The sequence below is a fragment of the Akebia trifoliata genome, chromosome 5 (genome assembly GCF_017979445.1).
Source record: "Akebia trifoliata isolate Shusen 1 chromosome 5, ASM1797944v1, whole genome shotgun sequence".
In the NCBI taxonomy this organism is placed as follows: Eukaryota; Viridiplantae; Streptophyta; class Magnoliopsida; order Ranunculales; family Lardizabalaceae; genus Akebia; species Akebia trifoliata.
The window spans coordinates 2,379,086-2,396,643 of NC_141379.1; the positions used below are offsets into that span (position 1 = coordinate 2,379,086).

Consider the following 17,558-nt stretch of genomic DNA (forward strand, 5'->3'; position numbering starts at 1 on the left):
CAGATAGTACTAAAAATTTTCGGATTCGAATTCGGATATACCACTATCCGATGGGATATCTATCCGTTGACAGCCTTACTCTAAACCCCTTCTAAATGTCTTTCTTTTCTTGTCCTTGCATTAATACACTAATAAATCCCTCACCAAGATTTTCTAAGTAATTCATCATTTCTTTCAATATTGACTCCAAGTCCTTGTTGGTCCCCTTGAGTTCATTTACCTCCCTAATCTCATCTTACTAACATACATTAGAAGTAGATTACTTTTGTGCCCATCAACCCTATAGCTCTTTAAATTCTTAACTTCTATCATCTCCTATAACTTTAGAAAATCAAAAACAGATTTCATACTTTACTCTTGGCCGATGTTTGGTTATCACAAACTTGGTGAATGGGATAAGGTGCCTAACATCTTCCTTGTACCTCAATTAAACCTCTTTTACCATTTACTTCTAGGTGAATATCAGATTTGAGTTATTATTTTCTTAAAAAATATAATTTCAAAACTCCTTTTTATAATATCCATTCACAACTTAAACTCTTTGAATGATGGTGACTCTCAAACCCACAAAGATGAAACCCAAATTCCTTGAATCTCCAATGTTTACAATGAATACAAATAAAACGACCCTTGTTAAATTGTTAATTTGTTTATTAAATAAAAAAAGAGTCGTGATAATCTGATGGTCCCTTCTATTACACACCACCCCCATCATAGAACCGTAGATCATTTGCCTAGGGACACACAAGAAAAAGATTTATGATTATATGTATCCCAAGGCAAATGATCTACAATTCTATGATGGAGGCCTAGGAGGCGTATGTTAGAGGGCGGTGTCAGAAAATCATTACACTAGATAAAAATTGATTAATTCGACTTGTCATTTGTTTGTACACTATCGCTAATTTGGCTTCTTATTTGTTTGTATGGATATGCCGTGTAAGTAATTAAGGGAAAATTACTTTATAGACCCTGCAATAGGGACTTCTTTCTAAATTTATCTCGTCTCGTCGATGGTATATCTTGAAACAACTTAGGAAAATCCCTGAAGCCTTCACCCATAAAAATGTTTATTTTTTTCTTAATGACCCCTTACCCTATAAAAACTCAAATCATCTTAATGCCCTTTACCCAATAAATTTTTTTCTTGATATTCAAATCGTTGAGATGGATCATTCAAATCCATATTAATTAAACTTCTAACTCTTAATAGCTTACATTTTATTGGTAGAAAAATTATTATTATTATGATAAATTCTTTGAAAAATGCACCTATTTTAGAGATGCATTAAAAACTTCATTTCTATAGTCTCCCAAATTTTCTCAATTTTTGTTTTTTTTTTTGAAAATTTTCTGAATTTACCCAAACTAAGAGAATTGATCCCTACCTGAATAGTTGCCGAATCCAAATTTTGTTAGAATGATTGTGAAAAATGATAATATAGAAAGCAGCACACAATGAAAAATAAAACGTAAAATACATATAAAGAGATTTATTAGGTTCTCCCTTTATGATCTATTTCATCATTGGAAATTGACCTTCTTTACTATCACGAGCAAAGGATTACAAATGGGGGTACCGTTTTCTGTCTCCCTCTCTCTCAAATTTATTTTCTCTCCATAACAAGAAACCCTTGGTTGAAGTTTTATGTTTAATATTTGACCTCTGATTACATGAATGCCCTCAAAACACAAATAATTCTCATTGCGTCCCCAAAAAAATTGGGCTAAGGATTATAGTACCCCTAGACCCCTCCCCCCACCCCTAATGGCCACTATCGTTCTTCAAAGAAATATGTGGTTAGAGGAGAGTATTGGAGTATTACCCATGTTCAAGGGGACATGTCATCAGCTTGAAAACATAGAAATAATCTCAATTAAAATAAGATAGTTGTTATTGGCACCCTAACTTTTACTTATTACAGCCCAATTAAAAAAAAAGAAAAAGAAAAAGGAAAATCTCCATTTCATGGGCTGAATATGATGAAATACGAGTCCAACTCTTTCTCTTTTCCTGTTTGTAGGTTTCTATTTGTTAGATTTAGGATTTTACGTGGGCCTAATCCTAATTGTAAACAACTACCGAACTTGTTTTATTTAAATGTATTATAATGCTTTGTAATGTTAAAGTAAGTACTTGAACGGAACTTTTATATTGTTTGAATGGTTGTGTTTTAATCTTTCACTAGGGTGTGAGAGAGAATTTAAAAAATTGGGGTGTAATAAGTAAAAGTTGGGATGCCAATAGAAGCTCTAGAAAACTGACATACATTCCCACAATTTATGACATCGAAAGACTTGCATATCTAGCATTATTAAGTACTAGATGGATACTTAATTATGGGCAGAATGAATCTCTAAGCATAACTAATTTATAACTTGAAAATGATTAATTGCGAAGCAATGGAGTTGTGTCAGTTTCTTGATCCAATTACATGAACCCTAATACGGGTTTTTTTTGGAAAATATACAATAAGCTAAAATATATAAATGTAAACTAGGATTTGATCTAATCTTAGCCCTCAATCTAATTCTTATTAAACCTTATTGTAATACATTTTAGAAATCATGATACGACGTATCAGGGTACATTTACTCAGTCCCATGACACTGATAGAGTACGAATGTCTCCATGGGACGCTTACAGTCTTCACATACCACTATCCCTTCCTTTGAGCGTTCGACATAAGGAACAACATTGCATCGATGGCAAGGCCCAATGTGAACATGAGGTTCTTCTAAAGCACTTGTTATTGCACCCAAGAACCCAACCTTCCCTATGTTGTCTCCCCATACTGGAAAAAGTGTCAATAACTCCATGAGCTTTCTTCCCCCTAATTGTATTGTCTTCGATGATGATCCTTCTCCCAGCAATGCCCAACCCCTCTCGTTATCGTCAAGGCTCATCAATGCCGTCACTTCTTTTAGAATAAGATCATCATCAGTAGTCTTTCCTAATTGGAGTCTCGATCTTCTAATACTCTCCATACGACGCCAAAATAAATGTATCTTTGGGTACGAGAGATAACTACTTAGCTTTTCTTGAGATATGGTTGCACAAATGTCACTCAAAGTTTCATCTTGCTTCCTCTTACCAACATATACTAGCTTTAGCTGAACACCTATGCTGCTAATGTCTTTCATCTTGCTAGTGAATTCTCTGATCCATTCTATATCATTACCTCCATAAAGGCAAATGGTTCTCCCTTCTTCTTCCTGAAATCATTCTTACGCTATGAGCATTAGCTTTTCGGAAAATTTTAAAATGAACAATTTAATCAAAGGTAAAAATCATGCTGTGTGCATTTGTGTGTGTGTGTGTGTGTGTGTGATGAGGGGCACATGTATGTTGTGTAAATGTCCTGTATTCTATTTTTTTGGGAGATAGACATGTTTTTCATTACTCCCGGTTTCTTTGAATAGAGATCTCTAGGGCTGTAAAACTCAAGAGAAAATAGTAATTGTTCTTCGATCTGATCCATGGACGTAAGCATGCTGCTGAACCACGTAAATCCTTGTGTTTTGTGTGTTTTTGTTATCTTTGCTGTTTCAATTTCTCACAACATGTCTGAGATGCCACATTAATGAAGGAGCTGTATAAAAAAACACTCCTCATAATAAACTTGACCCAGCTTATAAGATGCTCAACAAGTAAGAGCAACTTGATGAGTAGGCATGGGTAAGTAAATAAATATATATTAAGAGATATTTTGAGTTGTCTAAATGAATCACTCCCAACAAATTTTAATATCAAGTTAGATCGAAAGTCAATCAAGTAAACTCAACGAGTTTTAAAACACGGATATTGCATATAATTGTGTAGTATTTTTCAAGAATGCACTAGTCCATAATAGATAGCGTTGAGTAAGAACCATACCCATATGGAAATAAGGGGATCGATTTCGTGGGTTATAAGTCTTAGATTCCAATTGACTTCATTCCAGAGTTGTTCTTCCCTCAAAGTAGAAAAGGGATAAGCCATGGCACCCCAGACAAATACAACATCAATTGCGTTTAAAGAGGTCACTGACCCATGGGTATCTAGCACCACCATCAATGGTTCATCTACAAAGCACCACACATTCTTGATATAGTTCACCACGGCGGAGCTAAGTAACCATGGTTGTCGTATCGAATACCATGGCAAGGTGTTTGATAAATGGTTGAAAGCTTCCATTCCCATGTTATTGCACGTCGGGGAAGATGTGATAGGTACCCATACAATTTCATAGCGTCTCTCTGACTCATCATGGTGAGGAAGACATGACTGTTGCACAAGGAAGAGTAGTTCCTCTATGGGAAGGATATCTGGCTTTGAGATCAAGAGTACAACCACATTGTTTACTAGTTTAGACACGCCAAGCTGTATATAACAAAGATGTAGTTGATCTTAGTGTGAACAAAATCCAAGATCAAATCACGAAGGCAATAAAAATAAAAGAACACTCACATAGAACAAAGTAAGATTTACGTGGTTTGTGGTGCCCATGTCAACAAATGAGGTGAGAATACTTCATTAACTCAAAAAGAAATTACAACTCGCATTTCTCCCTACACCTTTCCCCAAAACCATAGTTTTCCTATTTGATTTCACTATCCCCAAACCCTAAAAGGTGTTTACACTACATATACATACCAGAAACCCGAATATAAAGATTGCCCCTACGACTTCTATCACATCAGTTACAATAACAAAATCAACCACACCATATGATCTCAATTCGACGATAAAACGTTCCTTGCATAAATAAGTGATGCAATTCTAAGGATTTGTTAAAGATGATTAAAGATGATAATGTGACACTAATGGGGTTCATATAAATTAAAACAATTTAACCTTTTAAAAATAAAAATTATGCCCTGGTTCATGACAGACCTTTTCATGTGATGAACCATCCTTGAGTGGCATGTCATCCTTTAGAGAAAACAATGTTCGAAGAACCTCCTGGTTATCGATGTGAGACTCCTTAAAGATTTGCAATAGCTTCTGATGCACCTTAGTCTCTATAGTTATACAAAAGAATATGAGATAGTTAATTTGTATAATTTTGTTCCAATCAGTTCTTATTAATCATCATTCAGCCTAAGAGGTTAATTGAATGAAAAAAAAAATAGGATATGTTTTTGCAGAGCCCGAGATTAGGGATACAAAGTTAACTACATGAAGATAATGATATAATACATTTTGATCTAGAGATTGTTCGAAGTAAATTAAATGATTAAAATTTGATCAAAACACCTCACTAACGAAATTTAAGATTGTTGAGTTCTAGCAAGAAACGGTCCTTGGCTTAAAACCATGAAAAACTTTATAAATTGTACTGAGCTTCATACTTACCTATCTGCAGATGGAACATATCGAATAGCTTTCGCAGGTCATCACATAAGCTGCTAACCTTATAGACCAAGCTTGAGAGTTCCCATGTCGCAGTGGTGGTTGAAGTCGAGTTCCTGGAATTAGATATTTTATATATTGTTAGGGAAAATTGAGTGGAATTTCTTTAAATAGTATAAATTCAAACTAGGATTATTATGCTCCAACTACAAATCTTGAAATTACCCAAACCATAACTACTCTCCGTTGATAAAAATCTGTTATGTTTGAACATCAATATACAGAAAATGAATCAAACCATCAAATTTGAAGGTCGAATTTGGTGAGTGAGGGAAAGAACATGCACTTGCTCATGCTTCATGGCTATCAAGTCTGTGATTAGTGAAGAGCATGTCAATGCACTTCTGATGACCCAATAAGCGGCAATATAGACCTGAGACTCTGTAGTGACCACCGCGTTGTCGTCCAGCCTTATGTGTTGCGTTCGCAAGCCTTCGAGCTCTATTATGAACCTTGTTACATCCACCATTGTCTTAACTAGCAAGCTCAAGGCCTTGAAGCAACGTTTTAAGGCACTTAAGTTGTTAGGCAATTGTTTCAGCATTGCAACTGATACGGCCAAGGGATTAAGAGGGTAGAGCTGAATAATTAGCCAAAATTCACCGTAACTTGTCGCGAATGCTGCAAGAACTAGAACCACTTTTGCATCCCATGTAAAATTTCCTAGTAAATCGAACAAGGTCATGGTTCTTGCGTGCAAGTCTACTTCCCCCGAGCATTTGCAAAGTATCTGCCATTGTTAGGAGGCAACGATATTTTTAGTTATTGGAAGTCCTTATTGAGTTTCAATAAATTAATCTTAGAAAGAAAAAGGGGGAGGGGAGGGTGTGGAGAGTACCTCACATGAGACCTTATAGATGGTGTGCCCCAATGCTTCAGGTGAGCCAACTACTTCAACATTGCAAATATCATCTACTTGCATGGCCTCTAAATGTGTTTTAAAAACCTGCAACCAAACAAGTACCAAAAGGAAAGAAATAAACCTTGTGATTTGTGTATCTTGAGACAATGTCACATTACCAACATTCACTAGCTTGTCATAGTATTGAAAAGAAGTTTATTACTACATTGGAAATACTAAAGTCAATACCATCTTAGTTCATAATACAAATATTTTCAATGAAATGTTAATAAAAGTGCCATAAAAAAGGGGTGATATTAGCCTATTAACATGAATTTCTCTCTTCCTCAAAATGTTACATGGTACTCTCATGCACCATGGATCCCACCTGAATGTTTTGGCTTACTAATAGTGGACCTAGACACAAACAATCAACCTCATTGGTGGGGCATGCTTCTTCATGGGCTCATAACCCACTCGTCGCCTTTTACATAAAGCCCATGAATTTTATTTTTTGGGCTTCTAGGTCCAGCAAAGTATAAGCCAAACATTCCTTGGATCAATGGCCACAAAAGAGTCTTCTAGGAGACATTTTCGGAGGGACGGAGGAGAACCAAAATTTACTCTGCACAAGATATTAAAAGAGTAAGAATCGATAGAAACAACAGATTTTGATAATATTAGACAGAAAGGAATGAAGGAAGAGAATTCGTTCAACCATCCCAAATTTTTTGTGACAGGACTTTAATGATGATTATATAAGGTTCACTAAAATGCACTGCATGGTTGTGACTAGTGGGCCTGATACACCCTATAATTGGATGCCTATCAATGTCACAAAGATGTCGAAGTTGAACCCATTAACAGGGCTGGTTAGGGCGTGTGGATATCATCACTAAGGAAATTGAGGGAATTAAATGCATACGTTCGACATGGTGGCATAACCCATGACATTCTCCATCGCACGAAGCAATGCATGGGAGTCAATACGGCGACCATCGGGATCATGTGTTAGGAGGATCTTCTTCACCAGGATATCTTCTTCCAGAGACGGTGTGGAACAATTTAGAGGCTTAGTACTCCTTCCTGATAGCATGGTCTGAGTGATGGTGCACCAATTTAATATGCATGTGTTGGGTTTGAGTATGCTTGCCAACATGTTCTATATATTGGAAATTATTAAGGAACAAAGTTGATCAAGGGATCTACTACCTTGCTTTAATTAGTTCTTGTTATATATATTCCTCTACATGAAATTAAAGGATGTGTCCTTTGTTTTGTGTCACACAACCCTTACTACAGATGCCAAGAAATAGGACTCTCTGTCTCTCTCACATTCAATATACTTGAGAAAGGTGCACAAGCCAAGGCCTCAAAAAAGGATAACTTATAGAGAGAAGAAAGAGAAAAAAGCCCTAACATGTGGTCAATTGTAGAAAATATTCTAGTTGAAGCTTTCAAATACTCTAGTGGGTCACTTTAGTTCTGTACCCTTAGATGAATATATTCAAGACTACTTTATTACTTTTTTCTTTTATTTTCTAGATTGAACTTGCTAGAATTAAGGGTGTTAATTAATGGGTATCAGATTAAATAATACATCGTAGGATCCTAATCCAATTGTCAATATGTTGTGAAGATGTATTGAATCTAGTTGGTGATTGATCATCAAGGATGTATTGTACACAAACAAAGTAATGTACAATTATACCTGCTTTAGCTATGGTTTTGAAAGAGTGAAATCGAAAATGAAAATAGACTTTCAGGGTTTAGTAGGTATGAGAGACACATTTTCGAACCATATAAATCTTTGTTGTGAGATGTCTAGTATTCCTAAGTTGGGCTGGGACTTCAAAAGACTAAATCAAGAAAGGATTTTAGTCAAGACCGTGAACGGGAATGATATTACATAGAGAGTTGTAATTGCCGCACCAACTTTTGATAATGCCACCTCAAGATGTTTGCAATATTTCTTTAGGGGTGGCAATGGATCAGACCGTGTTCAGGTAAGGGTATTATAAAAATTTACCAAACCCAACTCATTTAAAAGTAGGTATACCCGACCCGACCCATAAATAATCTCTTTAATAAAATTCTAATCTTTATTGAAAAAAATAAATTCCATTTTCACTACCAAAAATAAAATACCATTACTAAAAATAAAATCACTCAACCATAAATCAATATCTACCGACATAAATTAAGTACTGCAAAACATAAATTAAGTTTTATCAAAAAAATAGGTCATTTAAAAAATTATTAAATATTTATTTGTATATTTAAAATTGTACGTTAATGACAAAATAACTAAATATGTCAAAATGGATTAAGTGGGTTGACACCCATAACATAAAACTGACTTATTTAATAATCATGCTAGATGAATAAATGATATTATGATCTAAACCCAGTTAGATTTGACTCAAACTCACTTAATTTCATTGTAACATCACTTGTTTCAGAATTCAAATAATAGAGTAGACCATGACGAGATCTGTACTTTATACAGATACTATAGCTTTTGATCATGTGTTACTGACATCCAAACTATTACAGAGTACGGACTCTGTCGCTCATAGGTAAGGGTTTGCAACTTTTTGAACCATGTTTTCTAGGTTTTTTTTTTTAAAGCACTTAATTTCTTTACAAATGTCTCAATCCTTTCTCTCTCGGGCATGATTTGCTGTGTGGCTGCCACCAGCATAAGGTTCCTTGCGTGATGGGAAGACAAAGCTGGGCCCTTAGAGAGAAGCATCTTTTTGCTTTTACATTGTAAAGTGGGGATTGTAGAAGATTTCATGACTAGAGCTGTTAAAAATGTTCTATAATATATAGAAATAGATTCTTCTTTTATTGAGAAAAGTTTGGATAGAAGTTGATGCTTTGAGATGGATAGATTGATTGATAAGAATAAGATTGATACCCTTACTAGCGTAATTTACAATTGGAAGAAAAGTTATTAAGGTACAAAGTAAAAAAGTTAAGAGATGATGGTTTCGTCACCAAATCATTCCAAGACAACAAGGACATTCTTTGATTTTTCAAAATATTTCACGACAATCCAAAAGATTATTTTCAAGAAATAGATCAAGCTTATTATTTCGTTCTGATTTGATTGAAACATTATGAAACGATATAGAAATTTAAACCATTATTTACATTATTAGTAATAAAACTTTAAAATTTTGTATAATTGAAGAAATTGATTGCATAAGCCTTCTATATCTGAAATGGGTTTCTCAAATTGATTTAAGGCTGTTGTAGCCGAGGATTAGATTCTTGAGCATTTTAAAACAAAGTTTCGGTCAAGAGAAAAATTAAAACAGTCACGATTTAAATGTTTTGGCATAAAACTTTAAACAATGATTTCTTGGGTTTATGTGAGATTCTATATGCATTGAACATGGGCTTTTGTTTCATAAGTCATAATTTCCAAATTTGCATATTTCTTGGGTCAATGCCTGACAACTCATATCCGTTTATCTGCCTATGAAGTCATCCCACCAATATTTAGATTTTCAAATTCAAGTCCAAGCCTGCTAATAAGCAATTTGGGCTTCAATCAAGCCCACGACATAGAGAGATTCTATTGGCACACCAACTTTTACTTACAATGCATTATTAATCCTTTGAAAATTAGATAGTTATTCTTGTGCACGCATAGCTTGGTGTGTTATAAGTGAAAACAAAATCGGTGTGTTAATAGAAGCTCTATTTATGCCACGTGGCATACATCATCACCTTCGTGCCTCATGAAACTTTTGGCCAACTCATGGAAGGACTCGCTTGTATAATGTTCTTTAAAAAAAAAGAAAATGGTTCAAAGACCGATTTATCATTTGTGACTTTTAATCCAAAGTGAATGGTCTAAACAAATCATGGTTTTAAATCTTTTTCAATGTCGTGATGACTCATTTGATTTGTCTCGGTATTGTTCACCAACGAGACAAAGAGACAAGTCAAACATATTGGACGGGATTTAAAACCATGGTTCAGTTTTCTCATTGTTGAACGGTATCAAAAAATTTGTCTGAGACGGCCCATCTGGTTCGTGGAATCTGAATTTTTCAAGAAACTTAGGGTATGTTTGATTGTATGGAAAGTCACTTTCTATTGAATTTGAAATCCATGGAAAAATAATTGTGAAAAATAGGTAGAATTGGAAAATTAAATTTCATTATTTGATTTTACTTGGATAAAATCATGGAAAAAATATGAGAAAAAAGAAGAAGAAGAGAAGGAGGAAGAAGATGAAAGGAGGAGGAGATGAAGAAGATGATGAGAAAAAAGGAGGGGGAGGATGTGACGACGGTGGTGACAACGGAGGTAAGTGAGAAGATGGGGGGAGAACATGGTGGAGGTGGTGGTGGTGGTGGCGGAGGAGGTGAGGAAAGGAGAAGAAGAAGAAGAATAGAGAGAGAGAGAAGGTGGTCGGAGATGGAGCCGACGGCAACGAGTTTAGTATAATGTTGGTGGTGGTGGTAGGAAAGAATTAGGGATGGAAAATATGAGTGGATTTCATTTTCCCACCCATATGGGTGGGAAAGTGAAATTCATGTTTTGGTGGACTTTTTGATTGGGTAAAAAATGAATTTCCATTCCCATGTGCAATCAAACACTTGGAAAATGTCATTTTCAAGTGTTTGATTGCACATGGGAATGAAATTCATTTTCCACTTCAATTAAAAAGTCCACCAAAACATGGATTTCACTTTCCCACCCATATGGGTGGAAAAGTGAAATCCACACAAAATTTTCATCTCTAATTCTTCTCCATCGCCGCCGCCACTCAAAAAGTCCACCGTCGCCGCCACCATGTTCTCCCCTCTTCTTCCTCACTTACCTCTGCCGCCACAACCACATTCTCCCCCCTCCCTCTTCCTCCTCATCTTCTTCTTCCTCTCCCTCCTCTCATCTTCTTTCTTCTGTTCTTTCTCTCATTCTTCTTCTTTTTCCTCATATAATTTTTTCATGATTTTATCCAAGTACAATCAAACAATAGAATTTGATTTTCTAACCCTACCTATTTTCCATCACTATTTTTCCATGGATTTCAAATTCTATGAAAAGTCACTTTCCATGCAATCAAACATACCATTAAAGGATTGTGGTGTTGGATTGCTGATGTGGTAATCCATTTGAGCAAAACGAGTAAAGCTTAAAATCTTACTAAGTTAATAAGGAAAATGTTTCTAAAAAAATATCCATTACCGTCAGTGGACACAAGAAGTCTGGACGGATAATCCAGGCAAGGGACATAATCTGATCATGTGCTTCGCGACACACGATACACCATGAAAAATGCCCAAGTAATATACACGTGTCAATGCGTTGTTCGTACTATCAAAGTGAGAGAGAATCTTCCTGAAGGTGGAGGATGCCATCTTCGGTACTTGCGTATAGTTGGCGCTATTGTGCGCCTCTAAAGCAAGTATTATCCTTCACCACCCTCCGTTGTCGCCCTCTCCTCTCTTCTCGTTCTTCTCAAAACCCTAATTTCCTAACGGGGAACTCACTGGGAATGGAGGTACTGTTCTACTCCGCCTTCCAAGTTTCATTAAATTCGCTTTTTTTTTTTTTTTCCTTTTTTGTATAATAATCTCGCGTGCAGTTGTTGATTCGATCGAATTGGGCTTTGAATTGTGAAGTTGATCTCCAAAAACTGTTTAGTTTTGGTTGAAATTTTAAGTTTTAATTCGAGAAAACTAGGTGCACTTCAGCTTTGTATAAATGATTGATCGAGTGAGGAAGATTAAAAGCAATTGAGCTGAGTAATTTATATTGAAATGAAAATCATCTCGATTTAGTGATTAACCGAAGGATTTTCTGGATTCAAGGCATATTTGATGAACTTTGAATGATAATTCTAGGTTTACAAGTGTTGATTTGTATAGAAATTGTATATAAGATTGTGCTCTGCTTTTGTGTTAGATTATCCTATTAATACAGTGGTAGAAGTTTTCTAGATGTACCTAACTTCTTTGTCGAGATTTACTCCGAATTTGGATTGGCTCTGAAGATGGTTGACTGCCTCGACTCTCTTTGGAGCATTTGATTGTGTTTGGATTTGGACTTCTAAGAAGGATCATTAAGGCTGCTTGGAGCTTCTGTTCTCCCTGCCGGAGCCAGAAGCTCTCTGCTATCCAAACAGGGCTTAGAAATATCCTTAGGGTGATGATGAAGTTGTTGAAACAATTTCGATTTGGTGATTAAGGGGGGGCTCTCTTTACAATGAAATTCGGATTAATAGGTGTTTGTTTAACGACAGTTTTCGGTAGGTTTTGTTGGTAATATATGGACCCAATGAATGATATTTAAGAAATAATTTGTTGAATTGTATTTGTTTCCTTACTTTCAGAACCAAGACTAGATCGCTTCCTTCTACTGTGAGAAGTGAGAACATGTAGCTAGAGTCTCTCTCTCTATTTTGTGTTTTTTAGATATTTGTTTTCCTTTTAAGGTTAAAGAACTTGGTAGCACATAGAATTACTATTAAAAAAATGAAAAAAAAATCATAAAAATTGAAATTGCTTCTGATCAGTAATATGTAAAATCTGTTTTTCGGGTAATCTTTTTCTTTGTGGACCTATATATGAATATGTTCTTCACCAAAACTACACCTTTCCAACCATAAGTAGTTGGAACCAACACACTGCTAATGATAATAATGATGAATATGTTTTTCAAGAGCTGGTATGCTATCCTGTTTCAGTTCAGTGATAAAGAAGGCATTATAGTGAAGTAGTTTTGTGATCATTTTTACAGCGCTACTGGTCAAAAAGTAGCTCTGATCAGAATAAAGCACTGGTGGCACAGTTGCAGCAATGTGGGGTAGTTAGGTCAAAAAAGGTAGCTGAAATATTGGAGACTATTGATAGGGGATTGTTTGTTCCTGATGGGACTCCAGCTTATTTTGACAACCCCATGCAGATAGGTTATAATGCCACCATATCAGCCCCTCACATGCACGCCACATGCCTTGAACTATTGGAGCAGAATTTGCAGCCAGGCATGCATGCACTAGATGTTGGTTCAGGTGTTCTGCTTTCTCCGATTATTGTTTCCTACTTTACAATTTATGGTCTTTTTTTTTGTTTCTCTTCTGTCTTACTTCATGTCAGGAATATAGAATGGAGACTGCTTGTTTTGATTTTATTATATCGAATATTTTATAAAGAGCCTCCCAGTATTTTTCATGCCAATTATCTAAAACAGAAAGAAAACACAGAAGACCATCTTCTCTTTTATTTTGGCCAATGCAATTGCATGAGCCGTAAATGGTCACTCTTTAGTTTCGTAATGCAAGTCAAGTGATTCAACATAATTACCTTAATGTGTTTACAGCATCCATGAAATAGCGATTTGGATTTCAGTGGATGCTTACTTATTTTCATGCATTATGACTACATATAGTAAGTAAGACTAATCTTCATTTTTTTTTCTATCGATAAAAAAAAAAGAATAATCTTTTTTCCTACTTTATGCTTGTTTCACTGCTAAGGAAATTTATAGATTTAAACTTCAACACATTTGTATAATGCTGGTGGACCATGGATTATAAGGATGATGAACTTTTATTTTTATTTTTTTGATAAGTATAAGGATGATGAATTTTTATTGATAAATCTATGGCATTTGAAGATTAAATGGCCAAACATCATCTTTAGAAGCTGCAATTTAATGTTGGTATCAAAAAAGGCTAATGTCGGTTAACTTTCATAGAAAATGGTAATAGAATTTGTAGATTATGAGGTGATGGTTTAACTGAATTTGGATGAGAATAAAACCTTGGGTTGTGGTTTTCAATTTAATACCTTTTTGACAGATTATGAAGTGATTGTAGGACAAGAAGTAACATGTCCTAATAGTTAACCCAACAAATTTACATGCAATTCCTGAAGAAGAGTGGGATTAGCAGATCCAAACACTATTGTTAGTTTTTTTTTCCTTTTACAAACACTAACAAATTGCTGCCAAAAGTAATTACATCGCAATCCCAATATGAACAATGGACGTAAAAATGCAAACAGAAGATCTTGTGTCAAAAGGATAAAAAAATCAAAATCATCTATTAAAACTTCTCATCAAATTAAACAAGTTTACATCTCTTATCAGTAATCTCATTTCCCACTCTTTCAAATTGCATGCATAGACATGAATTCTTTGTCATTTATGTTGTGTTAGGGAATTAGTAAGATCACCTACTAGTTTCCTTATTTAGTATTTTGTTAGGTGAAAAAATGCAAACATGGGAGTCATTGCTTTCACTTGAAAGTGTACCCCATTTTATTTGAAGTTAATAAAATTGTAAGATTCAGTCGTGAATTGTACACTAACCGCGATACTCATTGAGAAATCATATTGTTTTTATTTAAAGGGATCCAAACATAAGATTCAAATTGTTTTGATTGAAAAAACTTTATTTGAATCGTAGGAATCAAATCATAAATGCTAGGATTGTAATAACACTAAATCATGCTACAAATTAACTAAGACATAAAACCAGATGTGAACTCTATTAGGCCCAATTAGTATTTACCATGGACAAACATTCAACCCGTAAAATATAAACTACAAACGACTAAGTTAGAAATTTTTGTACCCTCAAATAAAACTTGTTGGAAACTTCTGAAAGGGACCCATAATGGATGGAAATATGGGCTCGAATCCAACTTCGCAAGTGAGCTTCTCCTGAGGCATATTAGGTCTGATCGTGGACCATCAGTGGGGCTGCTTTTGAGTCATTTTGTGTAAATGTGTATGTGTCTATGTGCATTTATGGCTGTTCTTTCTCTTTCCTTGGCTCTAAATTTAGCAATTTTTAGTTAAATATTTCAAGTAGGTTTATTGTTTTTACCTTTTCTAGTAGGTATCATTTCATGAAATACAAAAGAATATGAAGGACCGAGCCCTTCTTCCTTTTGTAGAACCTCAATTTCTAGTATCCTTGGGAAATGGGACTATCCTATTAAATGTACATTTCTTATTGAAAAATTAGAAATGTATTAAATTACAGAAGATCTTATTTATAAATGCTAATAATTTGGGTACAACTATATATATGTATTCAAATGTTTGCATAATGCCAAACAGTACAAAGAGGTGAACTTGGTTTCCCTCATTGCCATGTTGGATTTCATGGATGCATAACTGGAACAGTACTATATCCAATATGGGACCTTTTTTCACTAAAAAAAAAAATGAGTTTCCTGGTACATCAAGGATTATTTTATCAAAGTATCTTAACTCTAGCGACTCGTTCTTCGGTCTGTTGGACAATAATTTGGGATCACTTTCATGTTTGATGCTCATCAATACCATTTTTGTACTTCCAGTTCTCATTTGGCAATAGTTATGCAGTTTTCATGGTTGATGTAATTTCTAAGTATGTTTTTGTTTTTCCAATAATTTTTATGTGTTTTTGTTTGTAGGAACGGGTTTTTTGACCGCATGCTTTGCATTGATGGTTGGACAACAGGGTCATGCAGTGGGTGTAGAGCACATTCCTGAGTTGGTCTCTACATCCATTGAGAATATCCAAAAAAGTGAAGCAGCACTGTTTTTGAAAGAAGGTTCCCTCTCCATACATGATGGTGGTATGTTCTGTAGACCTCTCAGATAACTAACCAAATGTCCATAAGTGCATGTGGCACAAGTGCAGAGGGTACGACCAACCGTCTGATGTGTCCTACCTGGGAGATCTCATATGAGAAAAAATTTCTTGAGCAGATGAACCTAATCATACATTCTATTTCATTCTTCTGGACCAGCTTGGGAAAGTTATGGAAAACATTCCCAGTTAGTCCATGCAATAGATGATTAGGATAAAACCCATTGGAACCATTTTTAGGCTTTTTAAGAGATCTCTGTGTTGCAACCCACTGACTTGCTGTTTCTCCACCCGTACTAACCTCCACTCGTGTGCCCTGTGGACTGGATCCTAGTGCCTCTGTAAAGTAGGTGGTTTGGTTTGCTAGATTAGATGGACCATATTATTCTACTGTTTTTATTTTTCATTTTAAATATTTTGTTCTGAATTCATCGAATCATGAGATGAAGAAGAGATTCGACTTGTACGTTGAACCAAACTAAGAAAAAAAATTCTATCGTTTCTCCTGCCGGTGCGTCTACCCAGGTAAGGGAATGGGTTACTAAGACCGAGGGGTCAAAGTGGAGCCGTCCTGTGCACTGGATGGAATGGTAAGGGGAGTTGTGAGTTTAGTCCAACATGACGGGATACACATTCAGAGCCTTGGCTATATGGGCAAACTTGACCCTATCACATAGAAAGTTTTTTAAGCCGTGTGGGTTTAGGCCCAAAGTAGACAATATCCTACAAGTGTATCTAGGTGCTGGTATACATAGAATATCATAATCTTCTAAATTATTCTTACGGTATAGTAATAAATCCATCCATCACACTGCAGATGGGAGGATGGGTTGGCCAGAACATGCCCCTTATGATGCCATTCATGTGGGAGCAGCGGCACCAGAGATTCCACAACCACTTATTGACCAGTTAAAGCCTGGAGGCAGAATGGTGATTCCAGTTGGGAAGGTTTTCCAGGATTTGAAAGTGGTGGACAAGAAACTGGATGGTTCTGTCACCATCCGGAGTGAAACCTCCGTCCGGTACGTCCCACTGACAAGTCGAGATGCTCAGTTACAAGGCTATTAATGCTGGGAGGTTCACTGAATCTAGCAATGCAGGTCATGTAGGTTGCAATAATCCCACTAGGTTATCTAATATGTTGTGTTTTATTTTTGTACATAGTTAAGGATATGGTCTGAAATTTGCACCAAGTTCCTCCTTACATGGTTGGTAGTTTGTTGTGGTATCGTTCTTAACGAATTTGCCTATGTAAATCTTTTGATTCTTACCCAATTATGCAACCTCTTCCTGTTTGTGGGAATATTAATGAAACACACTGGTGCCATTTGCCTTGTTGTTAAGTTAAAGACATAGAAGAGTGATGGTCTACGAATGGTGGACTGGCATTACAGTTATGAGTTACAGCCGTTGCATGTTGTTTTTTTGGTTTTTTTTTTTTTTTTTCTTAATAGAGTAAGTTGGACTTGAGCCCATGATCTCAAAGTTATTTTGAAATGTGTCATACCAACTCAACCAGGTGTGTTATTTTTAATAAAAATTCCTTGTCTTTGGAATTCCAAGTCCATAGAAAATGCTAGAGTGGGGAAAAAAAACCAATTGTTTGGTTGCAAGGAAAATATTGTTTGGAAAATCATTTTCTACTGTTTGAGCACAATTTTGAAAATTTCATGGAAAATTATTTTTATTGTTTGAGTTGCATTTTAAAAAAA

At 35.5% G+C, this 17,558-nt stretch overlaps 2 protein-coding genes across 3 annotated transcripts; one reads left to right on the plus strand and one right to left on the minus strand.

The window, feature by feature from the left end:
- Positions 1-2,385: 2,385 nt before the first annotated feature.
- Positions 2,386-7,539, minus strand: LOC147400953 (sieve element occlusion protein). Its single transcript, XM_086441662.1, has 8 exons — positions 7,162-7,539; positions 6,234-6,341; positions 5,634-6,125; positions 5,576-5,592; positions 5,339-5,499; positions 4,877-5,004; positions 3,878-4,363; positions 2,386-3,216 (listed from the first exon to the last, which is right to left on the minus strand). Exons 1-8 carry the CDS (start codon positions 7,393-7,395, stop codon positions 2,593-2,595), a joined length of 2,250 nt encoding a protein of 749 aa, XP_086297788.1. The 5' UTR covers positions 7,396-7,539; the 3' UTR covers positions 2,386-2,592.
- A 4,059-nt stretch (positions 7,540-11,598) lies between these two features.
- On the plus strand, positions 11,599-17,197 carry LOC147400954 (protein-L-isoaspartate O-methyltransferase 1-like). Of its 2 annotated transcripts, XM_086442023.1 has the most exons (5): positions 11,600-11,763; positions 13,002-13,085; positions 13,167-13,272; positions 15,668-15,832; positions 16,664-17,197. In XM_086442023.1, exons 1-5 carry the CDS (start codon positions 11,614-11,616, stop codon positions 16,912-16,914), a joined length of 756 nt encoding a protein of 251 aa, XP_086298149.1. In that variant the 5' UTR covers positions 11,600-11,613; the 3' UTR covers positions 16,915-17,197. The 2 variants fall into 2 exon arrangements, with proteins under 2 accessions (XP_086298148.1, XP_086298149.1); XM_086442022.1 differs by having other exon boundaries at positions 11,599-11,763; positions 13,002-13,272.
- Positions 17,198-17,558: the final 361 nt, after the last annotated feature.